The sequence below is a fragment of the Thunnus thynnus genome, chromosome 18 (assembly GCF_963924715.1).
Source record: "Thunnus thynnus chromosome 18, fThuThy2.1, whole genome shotgun sequence".
NCBI classification, from domain to species: Eukaryota; Metazoa; Chordata; class Actinopteri; order Scombriformes; family Scombridae; genus Thunnus; species Thunnus thynnus.
This window is the reverse complement of record NC_089534.1, coordinates 4,206,595-4,230,520: the sequence shown is the minus strand read 5'-3', so window position 1 is coordinate 4,230,520 and position 23,926 is coordinate 4,206,595. Positions and strand designations below refer to the sequence as shown.

General features: G+C 38.7%; 4 protein-coding genes across 6 annotated transcripts; 1 reads left to right on the top strand and 3 right to left on the bottom strand.

Annotated features, from left to right (window-relative positions):
- Positions 1-4,697: 4,697 nt before the first annotated feature.
- On the bottom strand, positions 4,698-8,374 carry batf3 (basic leucine zipper transcription factor, ATF-like 3). Its single transcript, XM_067572067.1, has 4 exons — positions 8,115-8,374; positions 7,654-7,758; positions 7,152-7,196; positions 4,698-6,466 (listed from the first exon to the last, which is right to left on the bottom strand). Exons 1-4 carry the CDS (start codon positions 8,187-8,189, stop codon positions 6,332-6,334), a joined length of 360 nt encoding a protein of 119 aa, XP_067428168.1. The 5' UTR covers positions 8,190-8,374; the 3' UTR covers positions 4,698-6,331.
- A 601-nt stretch (positions 8,375-8,975) lies between these two features.
- Positions 8,976-14,133, bottom strand: nsl1 (NSL1 component of MIS12 kinetochore complex). 2 transcript variants are annotated; one of them, XM_067572340.1, is made up of 6 exons: positions 13,897-14,133; positions 12,738-12,810; positions 12,488-12,621; positions 11,328-11,382; positions 10,126-10,193; positions 8,976-10,002 (listed from the first exon to the last, which is right to left on the bottom strand). In XM_067572340.1, the coding sequence occupies exons 1-6, from the start codon at positions 14,074-14,076 to the stop codon at positions 9,745-9,747; spliced, it is 768 nt and encodes a 255-aa protein (XP_067428441.1). In that variant the 5' UTR covers positions 14,077-14,133; the 3' UTR covers positions 8,976-9,744. The 2 variants fall into 2 exon arrangements, with proteins under 2 accessions (XP_067428441.1, XP_067428442.1); XM_067572341.1 differs by having other exon boundaries at positions 12,488-12,618.
- A 42-nt stretch (positions 14,134-14,175) lies between these two features.
- tatdn3 (TatD DNase domain containing 3) lies at positions 14,176-21,066 on the top strand. Its single transcript, XM_067572339.1, has 10 exons — positions 14,176-14,343; positions 14,665-14,697; positions 15,158-15,231; positions 15,912-15,996; positions 17,136-17,198; positions 19,110-19,219; positions 19,624-19,679; positions 19,768-19,880; positions 20,711-20,791; positions 20,887-21,066. Exons 1-10 carry the CDS (start codon positions 14,287-14,289, stop codon positions 21,034-21,036), a joined length of 822 nt encoding a protein of 273 aa, XP_067428440.1. The 5' UTR covers positions 14,176-14,286; the 3' UTR covers positions 21,037-21,066.
- LOC137169270 (spermatogenesis-associated protein 45-like) lies at positions 16,009-22,609 on the bottom strand. Of its 2 annotated transcripts, none has more exons than XM_067572343.1 (2): positions 22,244-22,609; positions 16,009-16,151 (listed from the first exon to the last, which is right to left on the bottom strand). In XM_067572343.1, coding segments are annotated over exons 1-2 (243 nt in total). In that variant the 5' UTR covers positions 22,485-22,609; the 3' UTR covers positions 16,009-16,149. The 2 variants fall into 2 exon arrangements, with proteins under 2 accessions (XP_067428444.1, XP_067428443.1); XM_067572342.1 differs by lacking the exon at positions 16,009-16,151 and adding an exon at positions 21,371-21,540 and having other exon boundaries at positions 22,244-22,605.
- Between the last annotated feature and the right edge of the window lie 1,317 nt (positions 22,610-23,926).

Below are 23,926 nucleotides of genomic sequence, written 5' to 3'. Positions count from 1 at the left end.
ATAGAGTCTTGAACCAACCAGGAGCCCTCGATCTGACAACCTGAGAGGTCTAGTGGATAGGTTTGAGATTAGCAACTCACTGACGGGCTAAATGGTGAAGCAAAGTTGTGTTTTGAAGATTTTGAATCTAATCCTAAATTTGACAGGAAGCCAGTGTAGCGAAGCTAACCAGGGTTTGTGTACATTTCAGTTTTTGTGTGTTTGTTAAGACTGCTAGGTTTTTTTGGGGGGGCGGATACATCCTGTCAGGAAAAAGACATGAATCAACACATACTGTCACACCAAAAAGTCATGATAGCAACAATAATATCAACATTAGCTCTGTACCAAAAAGCACTGCCAGCTCGTTAAGTTCAATGAGGCTGCTGTGACTCTGACAAAAAAATAACAAACTGATAATATAATGGTTCAATGAATGATATAAGGAATACATAAAATCTATTAAAAAGCTAATTTCCTGTGATTGGTCATTTTAAATTTTTGTGTACAACTTGGTCATTGTGGTCATTATCATCTGTCAATAACGCACATAACGTTATTTATGGACATGTTCAGGGTGTTTTTATGTGTCAGGGCTCATAGGCTTCTGTTTATGTGCCTCTGCGTGATTATTGTGCATGGATTCGGTGTCAGATTAACAGAAAGTGCAGAGTTCACATGTAAACAAATGGAATGAGGGGAAATATAAGGGGGAGCTATAATAGCATCCATACCTGTTATATACCTGTTATTCTATAAAGTAATTAAATTAGCGGAACTGATCTGGCAGGGGCTCGGACTCGGAGGACACCAACTCTACAGGACAGGTCACCTGAAGAGAGCGAGGGGGCTTGACAGGAAGTGGGCAGGTGCATGTGAATGGCTAGGGAGTGGTGGAGCATGCTGAATGCTGTAAACAGTAAGATAAGTTTACCGTTTAGCATGTTAGAGCCAGCTCTATTTGGGTGGAGGCCATCCCTCCAGGAAAGCTTTCAACGCTCCCAAAACAAGTTAAAATCGTCAATGAAAGCCACATTGTTATCGCTGCAGCCAGGTGTGCAAGCTCAGCAGGCAACTGAGGCGACCCACCCCTTGGCCAAGAGATGTAAGCTTGGTAATTCTATGTCTCCAGGACCTTCAACAAGTGGATGTAATCCAGTTTAAGCTGTTCTGACTGTTGATTCACGATGTCATTTTTTCCCCCACACGGAATACAATTAGATCCAACCCTGTATGGCCTTGTGTAATCATCCTTTCCTCATTCTTTGCTGTTCTGACTTGAACTTTTTAAATTTTCTTCCAGAGAAATTACATGGAACTGTGTCGAGAATACACCAGAAATCTGTGAATGTGTGTGTGTGCACCGGCGTGGGTGTGGAGGAATGGTGCGTATGTACAGTGTGTTTCCATGTGTCTCAGCAAGTGTGTGGTGGAAGGTGTGTATTTGTGTGTAATAGTTGTGTTTATGTTCTTATGTTTAGACTTTGAGTGCCCATTAGTCTGCGCTGGCATCCTACTGTATTCCTCAGAACTGCTCTAATCTAAATAGTGACGAGTTACCTCCTGCCCCTGCAGTATTTCCTGCGTTGCTAGGCAACCAGTGTTGTCATTGCAATGATTATTTAGGAACTGATCTCAGCTCAGTTTCACTGCACCACCAGTTTCCTGCGGAAGTCTGAAGTGTCGAGTAGGCAAAAAGCGAATACTGTTCCCTAATACTTTGTTTCAGGATTCTGGGCGACATTCAAGGAGAATCGTGGTTATGTAAGGGGAGTTTTCCATCACATGGATGTATGACTCAGCAGTGCTTTATAGTAATTCAAGGTGTGTTGTGTTGTCCAGTTTGACAAGCACCACTCATCAGTTGCTCATCAACAAAACAACATACAGACAAATGATGAAAAGCAGCTTGTCTTTGCTTTTCAATGCTGAATGAATGCAAGTGCATGTACTGTAGATCAGCTTGAATCTTCATGTCGGGTCATTAAGAAACTTTTCTCTTTGCCTAACAGATATTTTTTTTTATCTTTACAAAATCCTTTTTTCAGTGGCTAAAATGAAACACTCCATGTCTTTTTTCTACATCAGTTAGAGTTCATTTAATAATGTGATATACAGGCCTGTATGGACAAAAGTATGCAGACACACACTCAAATACTTGATTACTGAACTTGAATTTCAATATAAATAAACTACCGGATAATCTTCAAAAACCTAGAAGGTTAACAGCTCTTTCCAATCTTTAAAGGTATTTCCAGAATCCTAAAAGACACTTTTAGCCATGTGGATGAAAAAATATTCTGTCCGCTGCACAATGAAAAAGACTTTTTAATCCATTTCCCAAATTGGAACTCAAAGGTACAACATCAGAAACATATAAATGAGTTACTGTGCTTGTAAAATATAAAATAATAGAGAGTAAATTTAATTTAGAGAAATATAAATGAAGATTAAACTTTTTAATTTAGATTCATGTTGTACAAATTGAGCAAGGACATAAGTAATATTGGCTTCTTTATTTGTTTTTCAGACTGAACAATAATACATTCACAACTTAGGAAACGGGTTAATATCTTTTTTTATCCTGCAGTGGACTGAATAGTTCTTCACCCATGGTTCAGAAAAGGTCTAATTTGTGCATACTGTCAGCAATTAATTAAATAGACACAACGTCAATCTTTTTTTGGCATTTTGTTTATTGGCTGACACCAACACTGGACACCCCTGCCAGGTATTTATCTTTCACAAAAAATTAAATGCTTACCTCTGTGATTTGAATGTAATGGTAAAGTGAGAGGCACAAACTGGTGGTAGCCCATTAATATGTACACTATAACAGCCTTCACTCTTCTGGTTTCAGGCTTTCCGCCAGATGTTGGGACCTGGCTGCAGGGATTAGCTCCCATTCAGCCGCAAGAGCATCAGTGAGGTCCAACACTGATGCTGGAGGATCAGGTCTGACTCAGAGTCGGTGTTTCAGATCATCCCAAAGGTGTTGGATGAAGTTGAGGTCAGGGCTCTCTGCAGGCCAGTCTTCCAGGACTTCCACACTAAACTGTGAAAACCATTTCTTCATGGACCTGACTTTGTGCACGGGGGCATTGTAACATTGAATCCAAGCGGCACCTACCACAGCTTGAGACTGAAGCCAATGCAGAAATACCTTAAAGTGCCACCGATGGACACTAGATGCTCTGAATGACTCATTTTCTCTAGAAATAATAATAATCATTTTCTTCACCAGTCATTCTGGTCTCAATCACTAAAATCAGGCCCCCTAATAAGTGTGCTGGTGGTCATTTTGGAAAATATTGCTCTTTTAATAAGACTTGAAGACTTATAGTAGCTTTGATGTCTGCCATGTGGGCATTGATTGACAGCTGTGATTGACAGTTGGCTGACCTGCTGCTCTCCCCGGCTCCGGATCTCACATTGAGTCCGACTATTGTCACAATATATCACTAAGTTTAATGTTACTTGATTACAATACCTGTCTTGTTCGCACAATTTAGCTAAAGTAGCTAACATTTGCCCAACTGTGCAGCGCTCAGTGTTTCCAGTAAGCTAGCGTTAGCTTGGGTCCGAGGTAGCGGGGCGTGTTTCCAGAGCGTCAAAGGCAACACTGGAAAAGATGGCACCAACCATAAGCTGCAACTCTGGGCTTCAAACTGGCTCCATCGCAAACCATCAGGTGACGTCACACCTCGCTACATCCACCTTTATATACAGTCTACGGTTGAAACAGGAAAGGGCCAAACACAAACTGTTGCCACAATGGTGGAAGTTCACTGTTGTCTAAAATATTGTAACATTAAGTTCTTCCTTCAGGCCTTCAGGACAGTATGTGTCCACATACTTTTGGCCACATAGTGTAGCTTTGAGCAGCATCATCAGCTCAGTGAGGGAACAAAAACTCTTCATTTGATGCATGTTAGCTGAAAATGATCAGAAATTTCAACAATAATTAACCCTAGAAAAATGTGTCTTTTCCACAATTAATAGTGATATTGTATGTAACCTATATTCTCCTTGTGTGCTCTTTCACTCTAAGATTTAATTGAAACTTAATCCTTTAACTTTGACATAAGGATTCGGTTTCATAATCACACTGAAACATTGGTCATGTGAAAGATTATTTCACAGCTGGCTGAGTCACATCTGACAGCAATTTGTTTTAATTATTTTTTATTTTTATATTATTACTTAATTCACTAGCTGCATATTCTCATGTAGTAGCCTGTTGATTTTCACTTTATACTGAATCATCACAAACAGCTGTTCATTCTTCCTCCTTTTTTTAAAAGATTTCTTCAAAGAATGAGTAAAAAGACATTTTAAGAATAATTGTCAGTTCAATTTCTCAGAAGCCTGCTGCACGGAAATGATTAACTTCCACTTCTCCTTCTGCACCGAGATGAACTTTTCATTCATCATGACATGGAAGAGAGAGGAAAAACAGAATAGAAACCCCGAGCAGATTATGCAAAAATAAAGTGATTGTGGTCAAATTGGGGAACTATTACTTGCAGTGAGTGTCCACAACCAACGTAACCAAACCAGAAATCTCTTTTAATGCAAATGAGACTTCGTTTATAGAGCCTCTCTAACACGTCTGTGACTTCAAAATGACCTCAATAAAATGAAGAAATATCCTGGAAGGTCTTTATTTTCAAACATGACTAATACTATTGGTTAACATGTTCAGGAAATGTATGACATATTTGAGGGTTTTTGCAGTTTTCATACATCAGACAATACTTCATTTATTACTGTGTTTTATTACAGAAACATTTTGACTTCGTGTGGTTTTTCAAAACCACCATCAGAAGGAAAACGACTTCAAACGCACATCTTGATTTCTCATAATCACAATGTGTCATACTTGCATTTTCCCATGTTTCTGAATACATTTTACACACTTAATTACACTTAATACTTAAATTAATAATAAAATTCAAACGCTATAATGACTGCATCAAAATTTCAGAACCGTCATCAAGCCATCAAGTCTGCAGTTATAGATGTTACTAAGTCATTAAGCAGTGTTCAAATCCACAAACCTTTATTTCAACTTCTCAAAGAGCTTCCACAGTTTCCATATAGAGGAATATGAATATGTCAGGCTTTATTTTATGCAAATGTGTATAAAATGATGGAGGATGAAGCCAGAATGAAAGATCCAGCCATAAAAAACAGAATAAATACTGTCTAAGCATCATAATGTTGAAACAAGCAGATCAACTGTGGGGAAATGTTTTCTAACTTTAAGAGAAAATAAACTAAGGTAAAGGGTTAATAAAGGGTCATGAGTGTAGAGTTTATAAGCCAGCCAGTGGATTTTATATATGTATGGTTGGCGTGTTGGTTTAACAACCCAGTGACCCAAAAGTTGTTGTTGTGTTGTTGGGAATGGTTTAATACTGGTTTACAAAGCATGACCTATTTTATTAACATTCATAGAGGGAAAGTAAAGAACATTGTGCTGAACCGAAAACAAAAAGGGAAACTGGGGCGCCTGCAAACACAGTTCAAAGCACAAAAAAAAGGATTCACACACCAAAATCAGTCAGATTTCCCCCCCGCTGCTCAAGTATGATGAACTAAATGAATAGAACAATCTAGCTAGATTTGAGTGCGCAAACCCCTTTTTTGTGCTATTAACATTTATAGATATAGAAAAGTTTCAATTTATAAACTCTTTATAAAATGTACCTCAGAAAGTGGTACCTAATAACTACAACTGTAGTGATTCTGTTTCAAGTCGAGTTGTGAATCCAAACACAAGTTCAATCATTATTTTGCCTTTAACAGTCTCATATGTGATTAATAATACTGAAAATGTCAGCATTTTTTAAAATCATTTTAATTGGGTTTAACTGAACACATTGTGAAAACTGACGAAGAATCAAATACAGATTTTCACTTATCTTTCTCCAAAAAGAAAAAAATAAATAAAAAGGTTAAGTCATGTAATTTGTCTGTTATATACTCATAAACAGAACAAAATGGATTGAATGAGTACAGAATAGATGAATTCACTCTGCAAACCAATTATTACATTCAACAACTTGACCTTTGTGTTTTATAGTTTTCACCTGTAAGCTGAAAGAGGAGTCAAACCCAGCGGTATCAGTGTGTACAAAGTGACAAAGTGTATAACTGTATTTATATTATTATGTACATGATCAGCTGCATGGACCGTTTAACCATCAGAGAACAATCGTCACTGCTGTCACCAGAGTTCAACCTGTTGCATCGCCGCTTTGATGATGGTGAGCAGCGCCCTCTAGGGGCTTCACTGCCGCATTAAACAGACATTCAGAAGTTGTGGTGAGTGATGTCACTCCAAGCCTCAGACTGAGCGGGCTGCTATGGCATCGGGCTGCAAGTTGGAGGAGGCGAAAGAGCAGTGCATGATGGGACAGAAGGGCTCATGGACTCTGAGAGCTTCGGTCAGCAGACGCTGCTCCTCAGAAAGAGAATCCACCTGCAGACAAATCAGCAAGAAGAGATTCACTCTATTACTATACTGCAAAACCTTTTTGTCTATTGTTTATTTATTTCTTCATTTTGTTGTTTTAATGCATTTCTACATCTTATTTAAAATACTTTGACTAGATGCTGCATAAATAAACCTTATTTTACCTTTAGGAGACAGAGGAAAGTGTCATAAATAACCATATTATTATTATTTAGAGTAGATTATTTTATATACATACATCTTAAAACATGCCTAGAGGGGATTGTTAATATGCAAATTTTTTTTTATTCAAAAGTTGAACTGCTGGATACAAGATGTCTCCTACTTTACTGAAAAAAAAAACATCCTCAGAGTTTGTGCACCAGAGGCTTTTAAGTTCACACAGGTGTAAGTTGCATACTGAATCACATCTGTGATGTCATAAATCATGCTTGTAGGTGCACGTGTTAAACTGCACAGAGAAGCTCAAACATCCAAGAGAAAGAACAACACAAAGAAAAACACATTTTTAAGTGGAGGGAGAGTTAATAATCATAAAATGTATAAATGTATTACTACTAGTAGAGTAACCGATGGCACAAATTACCAAAGGGTAAGGATGTCATTGTAGTTTATGGGGACATATTTAGAGATCTGCACAAACAGCTACAGTTAAGCTATAAACAGTAAAGTGGACTGGATGTTATTTTACCTCTCTCCTCAGCTTTCTGTTCCTCTGCTCCAACAGCTCGCAGGTCTGGAAGATAGAAATGGAAGAAAGAAGAAAAGAAAGGAGAGAAGGAAGAAGACAATGAGTTTAGTGCAGTGAATGGGTTTGCAGTTATGGAAATGTGATATTCAAATACACATATATTTGAACTGCACATGTGAGGAGATGCATTCCCTTCTAACCAGAGACTAACTTGACTCAAACTGTCTGATTTATCTGTGCCTCCAGAGATGAAGGTTTGTGTGTATTTTGTTACTTTCTAAACTGACTAAATGAGATCAGGTGTCCAGATGAGGAGTTAGCAGGGTCTAAATGATAAAACTTTTTACATTAAACTGCTCTAACTCATCCAGAATTTGATGTTCTGGGGATTTTCTGATGTTATCGAGATGTACATGCATAACTCTAACCTTAACTAGAAGTGTGGACCTGACACAAACGGGTCCTCATAAAGGTATATATATAAGAACACACACACACACACCTCATGCAGCACATCAGCTCTCTGTGTTTGTCTTTTCCGACTCTTCTGGGCTGCAACTCTGTTCTTTTCTCTCCTCTTCAGCCTTCTGCCTTCATCCTCTGAACCCTGACACACACACACACACACACACACACGTAAAGTTGCAGAATATGAGAAACAAGACCTGCAATTGTCTTATCTGAGGAAGTTTATGCTTTACTGCAACCGCATTTTCGACCTCATTTTCATTTAGAGACAATACATTCATAACATGCATCATTTCCTCTCACACAAAACAATCGTGATCTTACAGATTACAATTTAACCACAAGATATTTGTTCAAACTCCAATATTTTCTGCCATGATTTGACCTTTGACCTCTGCATGGGATAGGTAGCTGTCGCAGGAGGAAAAGTGTTTCCCTCTCGTGCTGAAATAGCTTAATAGACATAAAAACACAACACGGTGTGATCTTTCTTACCTCATATCTCTCACAGAGGAAGTTTTTCTTGATATTCTTCTGCTGAGAGCTGCAGGAAGAATCACAGTCTGACATCACAGGTTGTTGACGCGTCTATGCATTAAAATGAGAAATTTAACAGGAGGATGTCCTGCACACTGACGGTGTCACGACATAAAATGTGTTATTTGTTGAGTGGGCATCAAGTCCAGCGCAGCTGAAACAAAACAGGCAGAGAGTAGGCTACAGTTTCACTTCACTTTTCTTCCCACTTTTCAATTTCGTTGCCGGTTTAAAAGAAGCAGCGAGGACAGTTCACATAAGTCATATGACACAAGGGCCATGGTTGAGCAGGACTGCAAAGTTTTTATCATAACTGGACATATAATTAAATCTGAGTGAGATATCAAATATAATATAGAGATAGTGTGACAGAATGTGTACACTTGACTCGGAGTTGCTCTGTTTACGTCTTCATCTGTATCCATATGTAAAAACAGGTTACAAATGTTTTCTGCAGATGTCAGCTACACTACATGGCCAAAAGTATGTGGACACCACTGTCCACATGCTTTCATGTACTTTTGTTTAGTTCCAGTGAAGGGAGATCTTAATGCTGCAGTATTCAGTGATATTTTAGACAATAGTAACCTTTGAGGGAGGCCCTTTCCTGTTTTAACATGACAACACTCCAGTTTGGAGAACTTGACTGGCCTGCACAGAGCCCTGACCTCAACCTCATCCAAAACCCTTGGTATAAACTGGGACACTGACTGACCGCTAGCCAGACCTTTAGTGCACAATACGTATCTGTGGTATTCTTTCCAATTAGTCACATATAAACATCATTATGTTATTAATAAAAGCACAAGACAGATACAGTTCAGGCTGGAAAAGCTTTATATTACAAACAAAGCACAGTACAAGACTTTGCATCTTTTTAAAGTGACCAAAGCTTCTAAACTGACAGCACAAACTCTAATTTTAGTAACATTTTATTCAAAGGAACAAGCCCTCTAGTGGGCTAGTAATGTAGGTAATATAAAAGCTGCAAGAAGAAGACAGTTGTGATGTCATGATTAATGTAGCAAGCTTTAAAATAAAATGATGAGGAAAATCATCTTCTATGTTCTTTAAGTCTGAGCTGCAATCTCAAACTTTTCTCTGCAAATTCATTCTTTCAGTCGCAACCCGAAGCTTGTGACCACAGATGAGGGTCGGGATGTAGACCGACAACACCCGCATTACCGCTGATGCTGCACCGATCCGCCTGTCAACCTCATGCTCCGTCTTACACTCACCTATGAACAAGATCCTAAGATACTTGAACTCCTCTACTTGGGACAACAACTCACTCGCAGACCACCGTGGCCTCAGATTTGGAGGAACTCTCATCCCGACTGCTTCGCATTCAGCTGCAAACCACATTTGGCTGCTTCTCTGCAAAAAGTAGAGAAGCAGTCCTGAGCTGCACCTTGAGATTCTGTCCATGAAAATCACAAACAGAATCAGTAACAAGGGACAACCTTTATGTTCAAAATGAAAAACCTGAAGAGTCGCATTATATTTTACTGTTTACTGTGTACAACAAAGACTTGAAAAACAAAAATGCACAGAAATTAAACGTGTTAGTCCATCTCATCATATCATCTTAGTTCTTCTGTGGTTCCCCGTCTGGGAAGATCGGTTTCTTGGCGAGGGGCACGTAGCCGTCCGTAGCCGCCGCTTCCTCTACAGCTCTTTTGATCGGCTGCCTGTTCCACATCGCTTCCTTCGCAGGAGGCAGCGGAGCGTCTGATTGGTTGCTGCAGCCGAACACTTCTCTGTGGATCTCTAGAGAGGCGTGGCTCGGTTTCATGTTGAGGATCTCGCAGAGGCCTTCAGCTTGTTTCTGCAGAGTGTTGATCGACTGCAGAGAAAAGGAACATACATGTGTGAATGAAGCGTCGATCTGTCTGTTTGTCTGCCACCAAACTGAAACCGTATAAACGTACATTTCTAGATTAATCTGACCGGTTGGGTGTGTGTTTACCTTTATGGCCTGGATGGCCTGTTTCACCATCCCAGGAGCTGCTGCTGACAAGTCATTCATGATGCTCTCTGGTCAAACACAGCATCATTAAACTTTTGTTAATTTGTTAATATTTATTCATACTTTCACTTTGTCAAACTTAACTGAACAGTGATCAGACAGAAGAATAAGATATTTATTACATGTGTTCATGTAACTACAGAACTACAGTAGAGTTGCAACGATTAGTTAATCGACAGAAAATCTGCTTGATCGTTTATATGCGATATATAAATAAAATTGAATTCAAATTGGATTGAAGTTTGTCATTTTTCATGCAAAAATACCAAAATTTCCAGGTTCTCAAATGTCTGACATCACAATAAAAAGCATATTTTGAAGGTTTTGAACAGTTATTTAGATGAAAGAGAACATTGTGATGCACATTTTAACTCCTTTCTGAGGTTTTATGGACCAAACGATGAATTGAAACAATAATCAGCAGCTTAATCAATAATGAAATAAGTTGTAAAGTTGCAGCCCTGAACTGCAGACTGTCAGACACGACTGCAAACAAGGAAGCACTTCACTTGACCCGAAGAAAAGGAAACACAGTTTCAAAAAAGTGCAAAAATAACTTTTCGTGCCACATTCTGAAACTGACAAGGCGAACAAAAAGCACTGATGCATTTAGGTATTTCACTTCACGGACGGTGAAAGTTTCAAATGCCCAACCTTAAAGAGAAGTAGTTCTTCCTATTTATCAGAAAGAAAATGTCTGGTGGATCCTGAACAGCTAAAAACAGCTAATATGCAACATTTAGCAAAGCAAATAATGATTTTGTTCATTAATGCATGAATTGTATGGTTTATAAAATGAAGGTGACATCATCAAATTACTTCTTTAATTGAACTAAAACTCCAAAACTCAAAGATATTCAATTTATTATCCAATACAACAACTGAGAAGCTGGAACTTGTTTGGAAAATGAGAACCTGATTATCAAAATAATGGCCTTTTTTTTTTAACTGAATAATTGATTAATTAACTGATCGTTTCAGCCCTAAATCATTTCAAACATGACAGAAATATTACAACCAACCCTGAGATTTGACATTAATTTTAATCTGCTTGGTCTCTGCTGACAAAACATTAGAGAGAACACAAAGAAATGCATTTACATGTGTGTGTGTTTGTGTGCATGTGGATTATAGGTAACTACCTTGATCGGGGTTTTTGATCACTGCCTGAGGTTTGACGCTGTTCTCGTAAAGCCCCTGAAAAACACACAGAACACCGAACAGCAGCAGACGTCAGTGACATGTTCAGTTCTTCTACTACTGAATGAGACAAGTTTCAGTTGCTGTTTTAGTGTGTTTATAATAAATAATAATAATAAATAAATCAATAATAAATCAAATAAAATTAAATCAAGGATAGAAAACATATTTTCAGGATTTATTGGAAAACATTACATCATCTGAAACTCTGCATTTACAACTCAATATATGAATATAACTCATGATGTGTGTTACCTTGATGCCATCAGTCATTTGTAAGCCTGAGTTAAAAATGTCAGTTGTGTCCGTGGAAACGGCGCCCTCTGATGGCAGGTTTTAACCGGCACAGTCATGTGTTCATTATCTTTTAGTGTATCATTTGTAGTTTAAGTAGTAAGTAACCAGTTTATTTAGATAATGACAGTCTTGGTAGTTATGAGGTTAATGGGTGTTGCCGCTACAGCTCTCCTTAATTGATCGTTAAGTCATGAACCTTTTTCCCTGCTGTGTGATTTTCCTCTTAATGTGTGCATGATTAGGTTACAGTTATTTATTGCCATTCCCACATTAGATGTTGTAAATTGTTATTAGCTTGATTACATCAGGAGACTGATGTGTGTCATGTACGTTTACTGTAATTCAGATACTGAGATATAGTTTATTGCACCCTTAGGTAGGAGGTTACTGTAGTGGAGAGAAAAGTAGTCCTCATTTGCCTGTAATTAATGTCACCCAAAGGTAAGTAAGTGTGACAACAAGTACTAATACAATTGTAAATGTAATCTTATGTTACTGTTATTGCCTTTAGAACCACATATCAGATGGTTAGATATCTTTTGTTGGTCAATAAATCCATCAAACCGGAATTCACTGAAGTCTCATCTCTGACTGGATGCCTGTGGTGATTCACCTGCTCTGAATCACTTCCCAAACTGTGTAATAATTAACAATGTCTGTACTGTCTGTAAAGGTCTCTTTGTCTGACAGTCTGAAACTCAGCTGTAGTCATGTTTCAGGCCCAACCAAGACCACCCACACACACACATATTACTGCACGGTTATCAGACCTGGTAAATAGAGACAGACTGACTATGACACACACCATGAGTTTGCGTTCAGCTTTGAGGGAGTGGACCGCGTGACGCAGGATCTTTTTGGGGTACGTTCGGCGCTTCCTGGTGGTCTCGACGATGGTGTCGTCCAGCAGGCTTTCCAGATCATCAGCCTCATACTCTGCTGAGTGTTGGAGGGAGAGGAGAAACAGAAATTGTTCAATGAATAAAGCTTTAAATGTGGAAAGCTTCTGAAAACAATGCAGCTCTTCAAAACTTAAAAAACAGGTTTTGTACCACCTTCAACATCAGGCGCCTCTTCCCAAGACTGTCCGTTCACCAACACGTTGTCCTGGACAGCGGCTTCGAAGTTCTGCACAGATACAAATAGTTTTCACCACTGAACTGAACACAGCTATGACAACAAACAGCACAACCATTAGAAGTCATATCTTAAATAATAAGGCTGTATTCTACATGTTTCTTATTGTCAACAAATCCCATTCATTCCTCTTAAAGATATAATCTTTAAAAACAGTTCTCAAATATAGTTTCATTTTTAAAAGCTTCAGTAATTTCCTGCAACAATGTAGCTTTTAGCAAACATGACTCAAACAGGAGGAAATAGTGCATTTGTTGGGGACTATTTTCAGTGGCGGATGAATCCACATTTGGTGATCTAGTATTTACTTTAGCAGGATGATGTATTTGGGATGTCAAAAAAATTCTTCAGCTTTATTCAAACAAAACTGAGATGCTTGTTTGGGTTCCAGCACACTGGAAGACAAATTCTGCCATCTGCTGGTTCCCTACTGGAACATATCGAGCCTGTTGGGATGCATCTCAGTGTTTAGTTTGACAGTAATATGAGTTTTGAGCAGAACACCACAAAGCTAGTACAATCGTGTTTTTATCATTTTAGAATTATTTCCAAAAAACCCATCAATTTTAAGTTTTAAAGACATAAGAGATCATTTTACATGCCTTCATTTCATCACACATGAATTAATGCAACATTTTCACTTGCATAAACCAAAAAATCTATTTATCGACTCCAGGCTGTGATGTTGAGATCTTACTGACTAAGTTACTTTTAAGCCTCTCTGTTTAATATGTCTCTGTGCTGTTCCACTGGTTTCATCTTTCACAATGTGTTGTATTTCAAAAGCTTGTTATATTATCCATTGTGTCAAATCTTCATCTGAAGGGTAACTAAAGCTGTCAAATAAATGTAGTGGAGAAGAAAGTACAATATTTCCCTCTGAAATGTGGTGGAGTGGAAGTATAAAGTAGCATCAAATGGAAATACTCAAGTGAAGTACAGGTAACGTTACCTCAACGTTGTACTTAAATGAATATACTAGTTACTTTCCTCAGCGGTGTATTGATATAGTTTAATAATCCCTGTATTGTGTATTTATGTGTATTTATCAACATGAAGCTGTAGACTGAGACTCACCGCCAGCAGCTCCTGCAGTAAAACTCGCTTCACGTCTTCCGGTTGTCCGTCTAAAGCCGTCTTTAAAACCTCTTTGTATTTATTTATCTGCTCCGTTACTTGTTTTTTCGACGTTACTTGAACTCTATATTCTTGATTTGTTTCATTACTGCGTAAAGTGTCACTTTCTGCGGGCTCCATCTTTACCGCCAATTGTTTATATTTGTTTTGACGCAGACCGGAAGTAAATGTGTAACTTCCTGGTCCGCTTAGCTTAGCTTTCCCCCCGGAACAACACTTGGCCCAAGTGTTTCCGCATGCTGTTAGCTATGCTTCGAAGAGTGAATAAAGACAACATTGGCAGTTTTTCAGCATCGTTTGCGCTCTTAGCTCTTATTATTTGTATTTTCAATGGAGTATGGCTTCGTAGACTGTCACTGTCATGTTTCAGCCCGTGAGTTTGAAGAGGTAGGCTGTCAAATGTCTGATGAGACTGTGAACATACAGCACTATTATGAGTATTTTGACCCCCACTACATCAGTTTCAGACTCCTAAACTATATATACAATGCATTTACATAAAAAACATTCATGTCAGCTTATAAAAAGTATATACATTAAATTTTAACACTTCCATCACAGTTCTTAGCCACAGCTTCTCCTTTTTCCTAACTGTCATTTAGTTCTTGTCCTCTTTCACGTCTGTGTTACCATCATACAAAGAAATAAACATAATAAACTAAAAAATTATGTTAATAAAAAGAAATTAACTTTTTTTTCCCTTTGTAGGATCTGGAGGATGTGATTCAGAGGACCAGAGAGGTTAGTTCTTCTTACTTTCAAAACTTATTACAGATATATTATTGTTTTATAGTTTTAGTAAATTATGATTCACAACATTCTGCTTTTAAGTTGCGTGTTAGATAGACACTGTTGCAGGAAATTAAACATTAGACTTGCCGGCTAAATCTGTTATTTTTATAGGCTGTAAACTTCATTGTGGAGCTGCGCAATGAGGCTGAAATCATCACAGTTATATGTTGACTTTTTTGTAACAGGATATTACAATATCATGACAGTTTATTGATATTAAACAGTCTGTGAAGATTTATGGTCATGGTTACAGAGACGAAACGTCTTCAAGTATCAAGTATCCAGTTGCCTTCGATTTAACCCTCCTTGGATATTAAACATTGAATATTGAATGATGTAGGCTGATTTTATTGGTTTCTGAAGGGATATGGAAGAAAACTTACTTGTGTGTGTGTGTGTGTGTCTGTAGGTCGGCGTGAAGACGCTGGTTGCAGTTACAGAAGAAGTCGGAGAGTTTGACAGAGTTCTGCAGCTGCAGGAACGGTCTGTATGTCTCCAGTGTTATATAATCATCCCAAAGACACAAACACAATCTCAATTCCATGAATTTATGTTACACCGTGTGCATTTTATTGGGACTGCAGGAATGACTGATACATGAAAAGATAAAAAGAAGAAAGAAAGCAGGAAAAGAAAAAAACATAGAAGGACATTTATACAATTCTACTATTAAATAAAATCAGAGGAAAGATGATGGAGTCATACATATTAAAGACTTTAAAAACAGAAAATAAGAAAACTGAGCCAACAATTACCTAATAAAGAATTTTGACTGTCTCATAAATGATTAAGTGAATGTAAAATACAATTTTACATCTGAGAATGTAAATTTCCAAAAAGGATATTCAGGCATTTTGCATAAAACCTTTTTTCTAGCTGGTCTAAGTGTCTAATAGCTGCTTGTTCACTACAGAACTACAGAAATTATACTTTTTTACTTTACAAATGTGTTGTTGATAAATGTTTATCTTCTAAAATAAAAAAGAGTCTCATGAAAAAGAAAGTTCTGATGATAAAGGCTCAGAACCTTTAAACTGTATCAATGAGTCACTCACACACACTGTAAAGAATAAAAACGTATACATTGTCCCGTGCAGCTGCTCTCAGCTGGACGGCAGCGTGTTTATTATTCAGGGTGTTTCTGTTGAATTCTTCTCTCTCAGTTATCCAGATCTGGTGGCTCCATGTTTCGGCCTCCATCCGCTGCAGGCCGGCGGGGGGTCTGAGCAGCGCAGCGTGAAGCTTCAGGTAGTGAAACACTCTAAGCCGCACTCAGCTTTTGATTGTTTTACTTGATTGATTGTGGGAACAGGAGGAGAGTAACTGTATCCAGGCTGCTCTGTGGTGTCCCAGGTGGAGGAAAACAGGAGGTGAAGAGTTAGATGGGTGTTTCTCTGAGGCTTCTGGAGGGGATGAAAGTGTATTTATTTTTTCTAGAAAGCCATTGTTCATATAGCTTACTTATAATATAACAGCATAATACTGGCCAAACGCTGGGATTTGATGTTTTGAAACAGGATGCTGTAATGGGAGGACAGGAAGTTTCTGTATACCTAAAAAAAATAAGTAATTTGATGAGCTTGGTAGAAGTTGTGATCCTCTTCAGGGTTTCATGTTTTACCTGCTCTGTTGAATGATGCCTGGGTGCACGATAAAGTGTTGCAGGAAGTCAGCTGAGGCATTAATGTTAGTGTTAATACATTTAACTGATGATGACAAGCTGCTGTTGCACTGCTGCTGGCTTCCCACAGACTTTTAAAATCATTAAGAGTGTATGGACTTAAGAGGCATAAAATATGTTTAAAAATCAGTCGATGTTCATTGTTTTCATTTTTACCTAAAGCAATTTTATATTTAAAGAATAAAGAGAAAATGCATAAACTGATTATTTACCTAATTAAAACTGATTATTCTTCTAGGCTAAACAATAAAGAGTTAAACCAGAGTGTTTAAGCTGCAAATGGTCTTTTAAAGACAGAGTTCACCCAGTTGTTTAACATTTAAAATAAAGAGCGACCCTGAGCTCTCAGTCTTAAGATGTAACACACCTCACACACTCCTGCATAACTTCAACCGGTCATGTGTTAATGGTTAAAGTAGCTGCTGTAGGATTAAATCACAGTAACCAATGTTGATTGATGCTTTGAGTCAGTGGTTCTCAAACTGTTTCACGTCAAGGAATTAGACCACGGACCCCCGTCTGATAAGACAGAAAGTGTATGAAACCCATGACCAAAACAGTCACACATTCTGTCATTGTGTCATTTTTGCTGGGGACCTCCTAGAACCAGCAAAATGGGTCTTTGATGGGGTTCTTCACTTTAAGAACCTGCTTTAAGTAAACTAAATCCATGCTACAGCTCTGAGTAAAAATGTTATTTTCACAGGACCTGGATGCTGCTCTGCCGATGTTCTACAAACACAGAGAACGGCTCGTTGCTATTGGAGAGGTGCTACACACACACACACACACTTCTATATCTGTCTGACCAATAGACATTATGCTTTCTCTTGCCCCTAACCCTAGTTTTAACCAACCTAAATCCATCTCTGGCTCTAAACTTTACCTAAACTTCCAACCCCAACAAAAAGTTTTAACCCTAAAATTAACGGTTTATCATGTAGCGACCACCAGACGGGAGGTGAGTATCCACTATTGGATTAAAACAACATACTTGTGAGGACTGACATAACACATGCTCTTATCCTAACCTTCACCTACCTCTCATTTTAACCTTAACCCTCAAACTAAGTCTTAAAGGTGCAGTTTATAGAATTTAGTGGCAGAAACGGAATCAAATTGTGAAGGAATTTTCATACATGTATTATATATGAAAAGCTCTTATTTTCATATATGTCATGTATGAAAGGCTCCTTAGACAAACAGACAGTGAAGGACAGACAGCTGTCTTCTTCCTGCTTCCTGGTCAAGCCGACCTGGTTTTATGATTGTTGCCATAGAGACGGTGCTTAAGTAAACAACCTTATAGTGATGTTGTGACTAAGGACAAGGTCGCCTGAGTGCTGCCTGAATAACTGAGAGTGGTTCAAGTCTTTTTCCTCTGATTTGCTGTGGTATTTTCATTTGTAACTGCTATCTCCTCGGTCGATCAAGTTTGTGTTTGTCAATAAATGTTTTTGCATAAGACGTCAATATCTCCTGGAGTTTCTGCATTAGACTGCTGGAGGATTAGTTAGTGTTTTAATTAGTGTATAATCACCTGAAATTAAGAAGCATGCTTGTGTTACCTTAGAATGAGCCCTTTATGTATGTACATAGAGAGCAGGTCCTCTTCCACAGAGTCTGCCATGTTGCGCCGCCATTTTTCTACAGTAGCTCAGAGGGACAAACCACACACTGACTCTGGAGAGGATCTTTCATATTTTTTGTGAGTTTCATGGCCACCGTAGGTCCTCCTACACACTTGGAGGGGGAGGGGTATTCAGTTTGTCACTAAATCCTACACGCTGCACCTTTAAATCCTCAAACGGACGTGTAATTGGTCCTCACAAGGATGGAAATACAAGAGCACAGACACACATAATGCAAACCACCATTTTTCACACATTCTTGCACACTGTTCACACAGAATGGCTTAAAAATGTTCATAGATTTAATAAAGCATCACACACACAGACACATGTGCCCCCCCCCCCCCCCTAAGTTAACAGAGTCTAACGTTAATGTGACTTCTGGTAAAGCAAATCAGATTAAACTTGTTAAAACTCCAGACTCACCTCCTAATCTTCCTTGTAAGGAAAAAGTTAATGAACACAGTCGGTCACAATCTGTCTCATGCGTTTACACAGTCACACACACACACACACACACACACACACACACACACACACACACACACACACACACCCTTCATTCTCCAGCAGTCTTTAATGCTCTGGAGTCTTCTAGGTCCTGTTCGTTGAGGAATGTGGGTGTTTGTCAGAGCAGATTTCAGGCATCACAAGGTTTAGTCAACGGTCCCAGACTTCTGTTTCCGTAACTGTTTTTATGGATCAGATTGAGAGTGCTGTGAAATCCGGCTTCTGCTGCACTGAGCGCATTGTAGTTCATCTATGAGTCCGTAATCACTTCCCACATGTAAATGTTCTGGTTGACTAGACTGGGTTTGAACTTTAGTCAAATTTCAGTTAGAAATAAAGACTTGAGTTGGACTTTACTGCCGTGAGACTTGACTTTACTTGAGACTTGAAAGCAAAAATCGTTCAGCCCCCTCTCTTAGCTAGCCTTTACTGCACAATGAAATTTGAACAACTTGTAATTTTAACAAAGATAATTTAACAACTACAGCTCCCATGAGGCTTTTGACGTGTGAAGTTCTGTTTGTTGTTTTTGTTTCCAGATCGGGTTGGACTTCACGCCGTGGTGCGCTCCCACTGAGCAGGACAGAGACGACCAGATGAAGGTGTTTATTAAACAGCTCGACATCGCCAAGGAGCTGGATCTACCTGTGTGAGCGTAACAGATGGAATAAAATAAGAGTTCAACGTTTGCTGTGAAAGCTGCAGAATCCTTAGAGGCCGTTTAACGAAGGAGACTAGAGCAGAAATGATTTTAGTACACTAAAATGCAGCGAATATGTTCATTTATAATTAATAAAATAATTTATTGCTGTGTTCTTTTTGGTGCCAAACATATTTTTGCATGTTGTCACCTTGACTTCATCTGAACCTGGTTTGAATAAAAGCATGTGATTAGATAGACTAGCCTTCTGCCAGCTCTCAGCAAACTGATTTTCATGGCAGCGCGTTATTAAACAAGCGCTCGCTGTTCACCATGAATGAACTAAACTGTGACTGAATAAAACAAAATGAATTTTAAAATATCACAAATTTACATCCTGTTTCCTGTTACAGGAACGTCCACTCACGATCAGCTGCTAAAGTCACAATAGCAACCATGAGAGAACAAGGTGGGTGTTTTACCTCCAAATATCATATATCATATAAATCGTTGTAAAACAGACATTCAGAGGTTACGACTTTGTGATTTTCTTTCAGGTATCGGTCGAGCTCTGCTCCATAACTTTGCGGGGAAGCCGTCAGTGGCTCTGGAAGGGGTGAAGGCAGGTTTCTTCTTCTCTTTTCCACCTGCTGTCTGCAGGAACCAGCAGGTGAATTCACACTTCTGCACTCATGTGTAACTTTAATTAAAACTGTTGTACAGATGGCGTCTTTTACACTCCATAAGGATAGAAATACAGAAAAAGGAGGCATATCATCATCATCACTAGGATACATTTTATGGTTGGGCCTGAAACAATCGTATTATATAGTTAGCTTAAGCCCTCAGGTGATGTTGTATAAGTTCGAGCCAAATGACTGAAGTAAATGTATATGTGAACGTACCTAAAAAAGTGCCTGAATCATCATCAACATGGTCTTTGATCTCATAAATCATCTGTTACATATACATGACAGAAAAGTCTTTGTCTGCATTTTCACTGAATCCATAAAACTGAACCGTCGTATAAAATACACAGATAAAGTACAACATGTTCTCAGTGATATATGATGCAGGAAAAATATACTGTATGTAGCAACAGTAACATAGGAGGCAACAGGACAGTAACAGTAGAGTAGCTGTAACCATGATAACGGTAATAGTGCTAGTTTAGCTACCTGGAGTGTGATAGTAATAATGGTTCATTGTTTTCAGGTATAATAAGTGATATAATTCACATTTGCTACATATTTAGTATTTTAGCAGAACGTTTTAATGCAGATAATGTGACAGCAGCGGTAAAATCTTCAAAACCAGGCGCAAAGAGGTCAAAGGTCAGAGCCACAACATCCTAATAATATTCCCATAAAGCCAGTATAAGAATAATGTAATATATGAGGAAGAGCTGGAGCTTCATCGCTGAATCTGCTGTTCTGGCTTCAGTTGGAACTGAAGTCCAGTATAATGAGTTAATGTTATGATCCCCCTCTGATATGACAGAGAGACAAACTGATCAAGCAGATCCCGCTGGAACACATCTGTCTTGAAACTGACTCTCCTGCCCTGGGCCTCGACAAGCACGTAAGTTTTATCATTTGGTAATATGACACGCTGTAACACACCTGCAGATTGTTTTTTTTTTTTTTAATCTCTTCCTGTCTCTTTTTGTCTTCCAGGTGAGGAATGAGCCCTGTAACATCGTTCTGTCCTGCCAACGCATCGCTGACGTCAAAGGCCTGTCGCCACAAACGGTTCGGCTTGTCACAGCACAAAATGCATACAGACTTTTCCCCGGTGCTAACACACACGTACATGAAACTGTATGAAAGGTTTGGCCGGAGGAAAGGACATGTTGTCACTTATGTCAAAAGGATTGATGTAAGCGTGTCAGGCTCTGCTCTGTTTTGAGCTCAATACAATCTTTTCATAACATTTTTAGCATTTTATCTGTAATGTTGCTAACGTTTATCTTGTTAGCGTGCTATGTTAGCATGCAGCTCAAAGTGTAGCTGAGACCAACAGGAATTTGGTTGTTAGTTGAACTTATTGTGTCTGTGCCACATTTCATCTTAATCTATCCAGTAGTTGTAAACCAACAAGCTTTTGTCTACGTTTGTTATTTGATTATTTGAAAGACACAGACCACAAACAAATCCTCGGTTGTTACACAGACTCTGAACTTTTGAAAGTAAATGAGTGAAATAAAATACTGAAAACTGAACACACTAAAATGAATGCTCTGGTTTGAGTTGGAGGTTTGTGTGTTAAAAGTCAGACGGAGCTCGCGGGGCCTTGTCAGGCTGCAGCGGTCTACACCAGGTGTGATTTATCTGGAGGAGAGACAGAAAAGACACATAACAGACAGTGAAAAGGCTGGAGAAGTTATACTGTCGATGGGTTAACAAGTCCGACTGTAGCTGACTGTTTTGATTTCTGAGCATGTATTCAGTTGGTTGCAATCTGCAACATCACCACTAGATGTCACTAAATTCTACACACTGCACCTTTAAATTTCTTTTCCAATCCGAGAACCTGATTATAATCCATCCACAACACAGCTCAGTTTAATCAGTCAACCTTAAAAAACTGACTTTTGAATCTGTCTTGTATCACACTCTGTGGTGTTTGACAGTTTTAGGACCACAATCAGTCAGTCCAGGTGGAAAATGCAAAACACCAGGTAACATAAAACCCCAATGTGTATCACATAAACTTGTATCATAATTCAGTTGAACCTCCTCTCTATATTATAGCGTCTATAATAGGCAGTAAACAAATATCATAAGTAATGCATGTTAATAATAGGCCTACTGGAAGAGTTGGAAATACCACAAATTACGATAAACGCCTGTGGGAATATTGTAGATAGTCTATTACGTTATAGCATCATCTCCCTTTAGGCCCTCAATTGTAGTTTATAAACTAGGCTACTGAATACAGTTTTGAGTTTTATTGAAATATTAGACATTTTGTGGAGATTATTGGACACACGTGGTTTAGGAACCATAAATACACAGTAATATTTTTACTTACAGCTTTCTTCAAAGTGCTTTCTCTCCGGAAGCTTTGCCGGAGGCGGCCGCTCGGTTCGGGCCGCCCTGCGCTGCGGTCCGGCGGTCAGAGCGGTGAGGAGGACCGGGCTGGTCCGCAGGTGACTCCGGTAGTGTCTCCTCTCGGTCCGCTCCCAGGACTGCCGGGGGTTCCCCTCCACCTGACACCACGTCTCCCTCCGCAGGTTCAGCTCCAGCAGAGCCTGCTCCTCGGATCCGGACATTGTCTTTATATTTATGAGTGTTTTTCCTTGTATAAATTAGCCAAAGTGCAGTTAGTTAGCTTTGTTAGCGTTTCCATGGAAACGGGAAACTTGAAGAAGCGTGCGCGCGTGCCAAAGACCTTCTTTATTTGTGAAGATGAGTCACGTCGAGAGCAGGAAGAACACATTTCCGGAGTTTCCTCTTTTATTTCATGATTAATACTCTTAGAATCTCATTTGCTCCACTTATACCGGAATAACGCACACATCACATCAGTCATCAGAATATTAGACAGATTTCTGAGTTATAAAAATAAGAAAAGACTTTATTGTTCCAGAGGGACATTTGCCTTGGACACATAATGCTGCTGCTGTACAGCTCACAGTAATTCAACAGTAATACACATCACATAAACAGATAAAAAGTAGTTGTACAATAAATTATTCAGGATAAATACTAAAAAAATCAATAAACAGGCCTACTCAGAAATCTGAAAAACTCCAAATAAAAGATAAAACACCCAGGAATCTCATCTAATGTTCAGTGGAGAATAATGTTACAGATGCTGCTATAACTGCGTCCTGTGTTGGACTCCAAAATACCAGAGTACTTCAAAAACTCCCAGAAGCACTTACAATATGTAGTATCTTAAAATCTACATATATTATTAGATTATTATTATCAGAAAACTATAGACTAAAGCTGTTGATATAAACAATATATTGGTCTGTGTGTCCAGATAAACTTTGTATATATTTTTTTTTTTACACAAGATGTGTCCTGATACTCCTTCATTACAACAGAAATGTCCAGATTCATCAAACTATCCACTGAGGGACAATCCTTTCTTTTCCTTTTGGTACCTGAAAAACAGTGACAGAGTGAGAGTTCATGGCTCTAATCGCATCTTCCTCCAAATCAAGTCCTCATGTTGTCAGAAGGTCATTTGATCTTCCTGAGAGAGGCCAGCAGACAACAGAAGGACTCTAAGTGCTCCAACATATTACACAATTATTGGAAATGTTCCTGAAATATTCATGTTTCTTCTTGTCAATAACTAGAAAAACTTTATGTGCAGTAGCTTCAGCAGAACAGGACTGATGAGATGCTGGTGTTTGTTATCACAAACTGGGTGTTTATGTCTTACTATCAAATATATAAATGAAAAACAGCAACCTTGCTCTCATTGCAGTAGAAATATTTCACTTTGAAAATTCTCACTGTTCAGATTAAAAACTCTTATGTGAGCAGTGTTGAGTTTCACAACATCAACAGTGAGTTTGATGGTAATTTGGGGATGTGGGGGCGCTATTGAGGAGCAGTAAAATCAGATAGTAAGATTCATGTTTTTGCAGATCTCCAGCAAAAGATATAGAAGTGCCACATCACTGAGCGTGTCCACAGGACCCTTTAGTATCCTGGTTTTGGTTATGTGTTGCATATCCTGGTTTCATAAACCTGG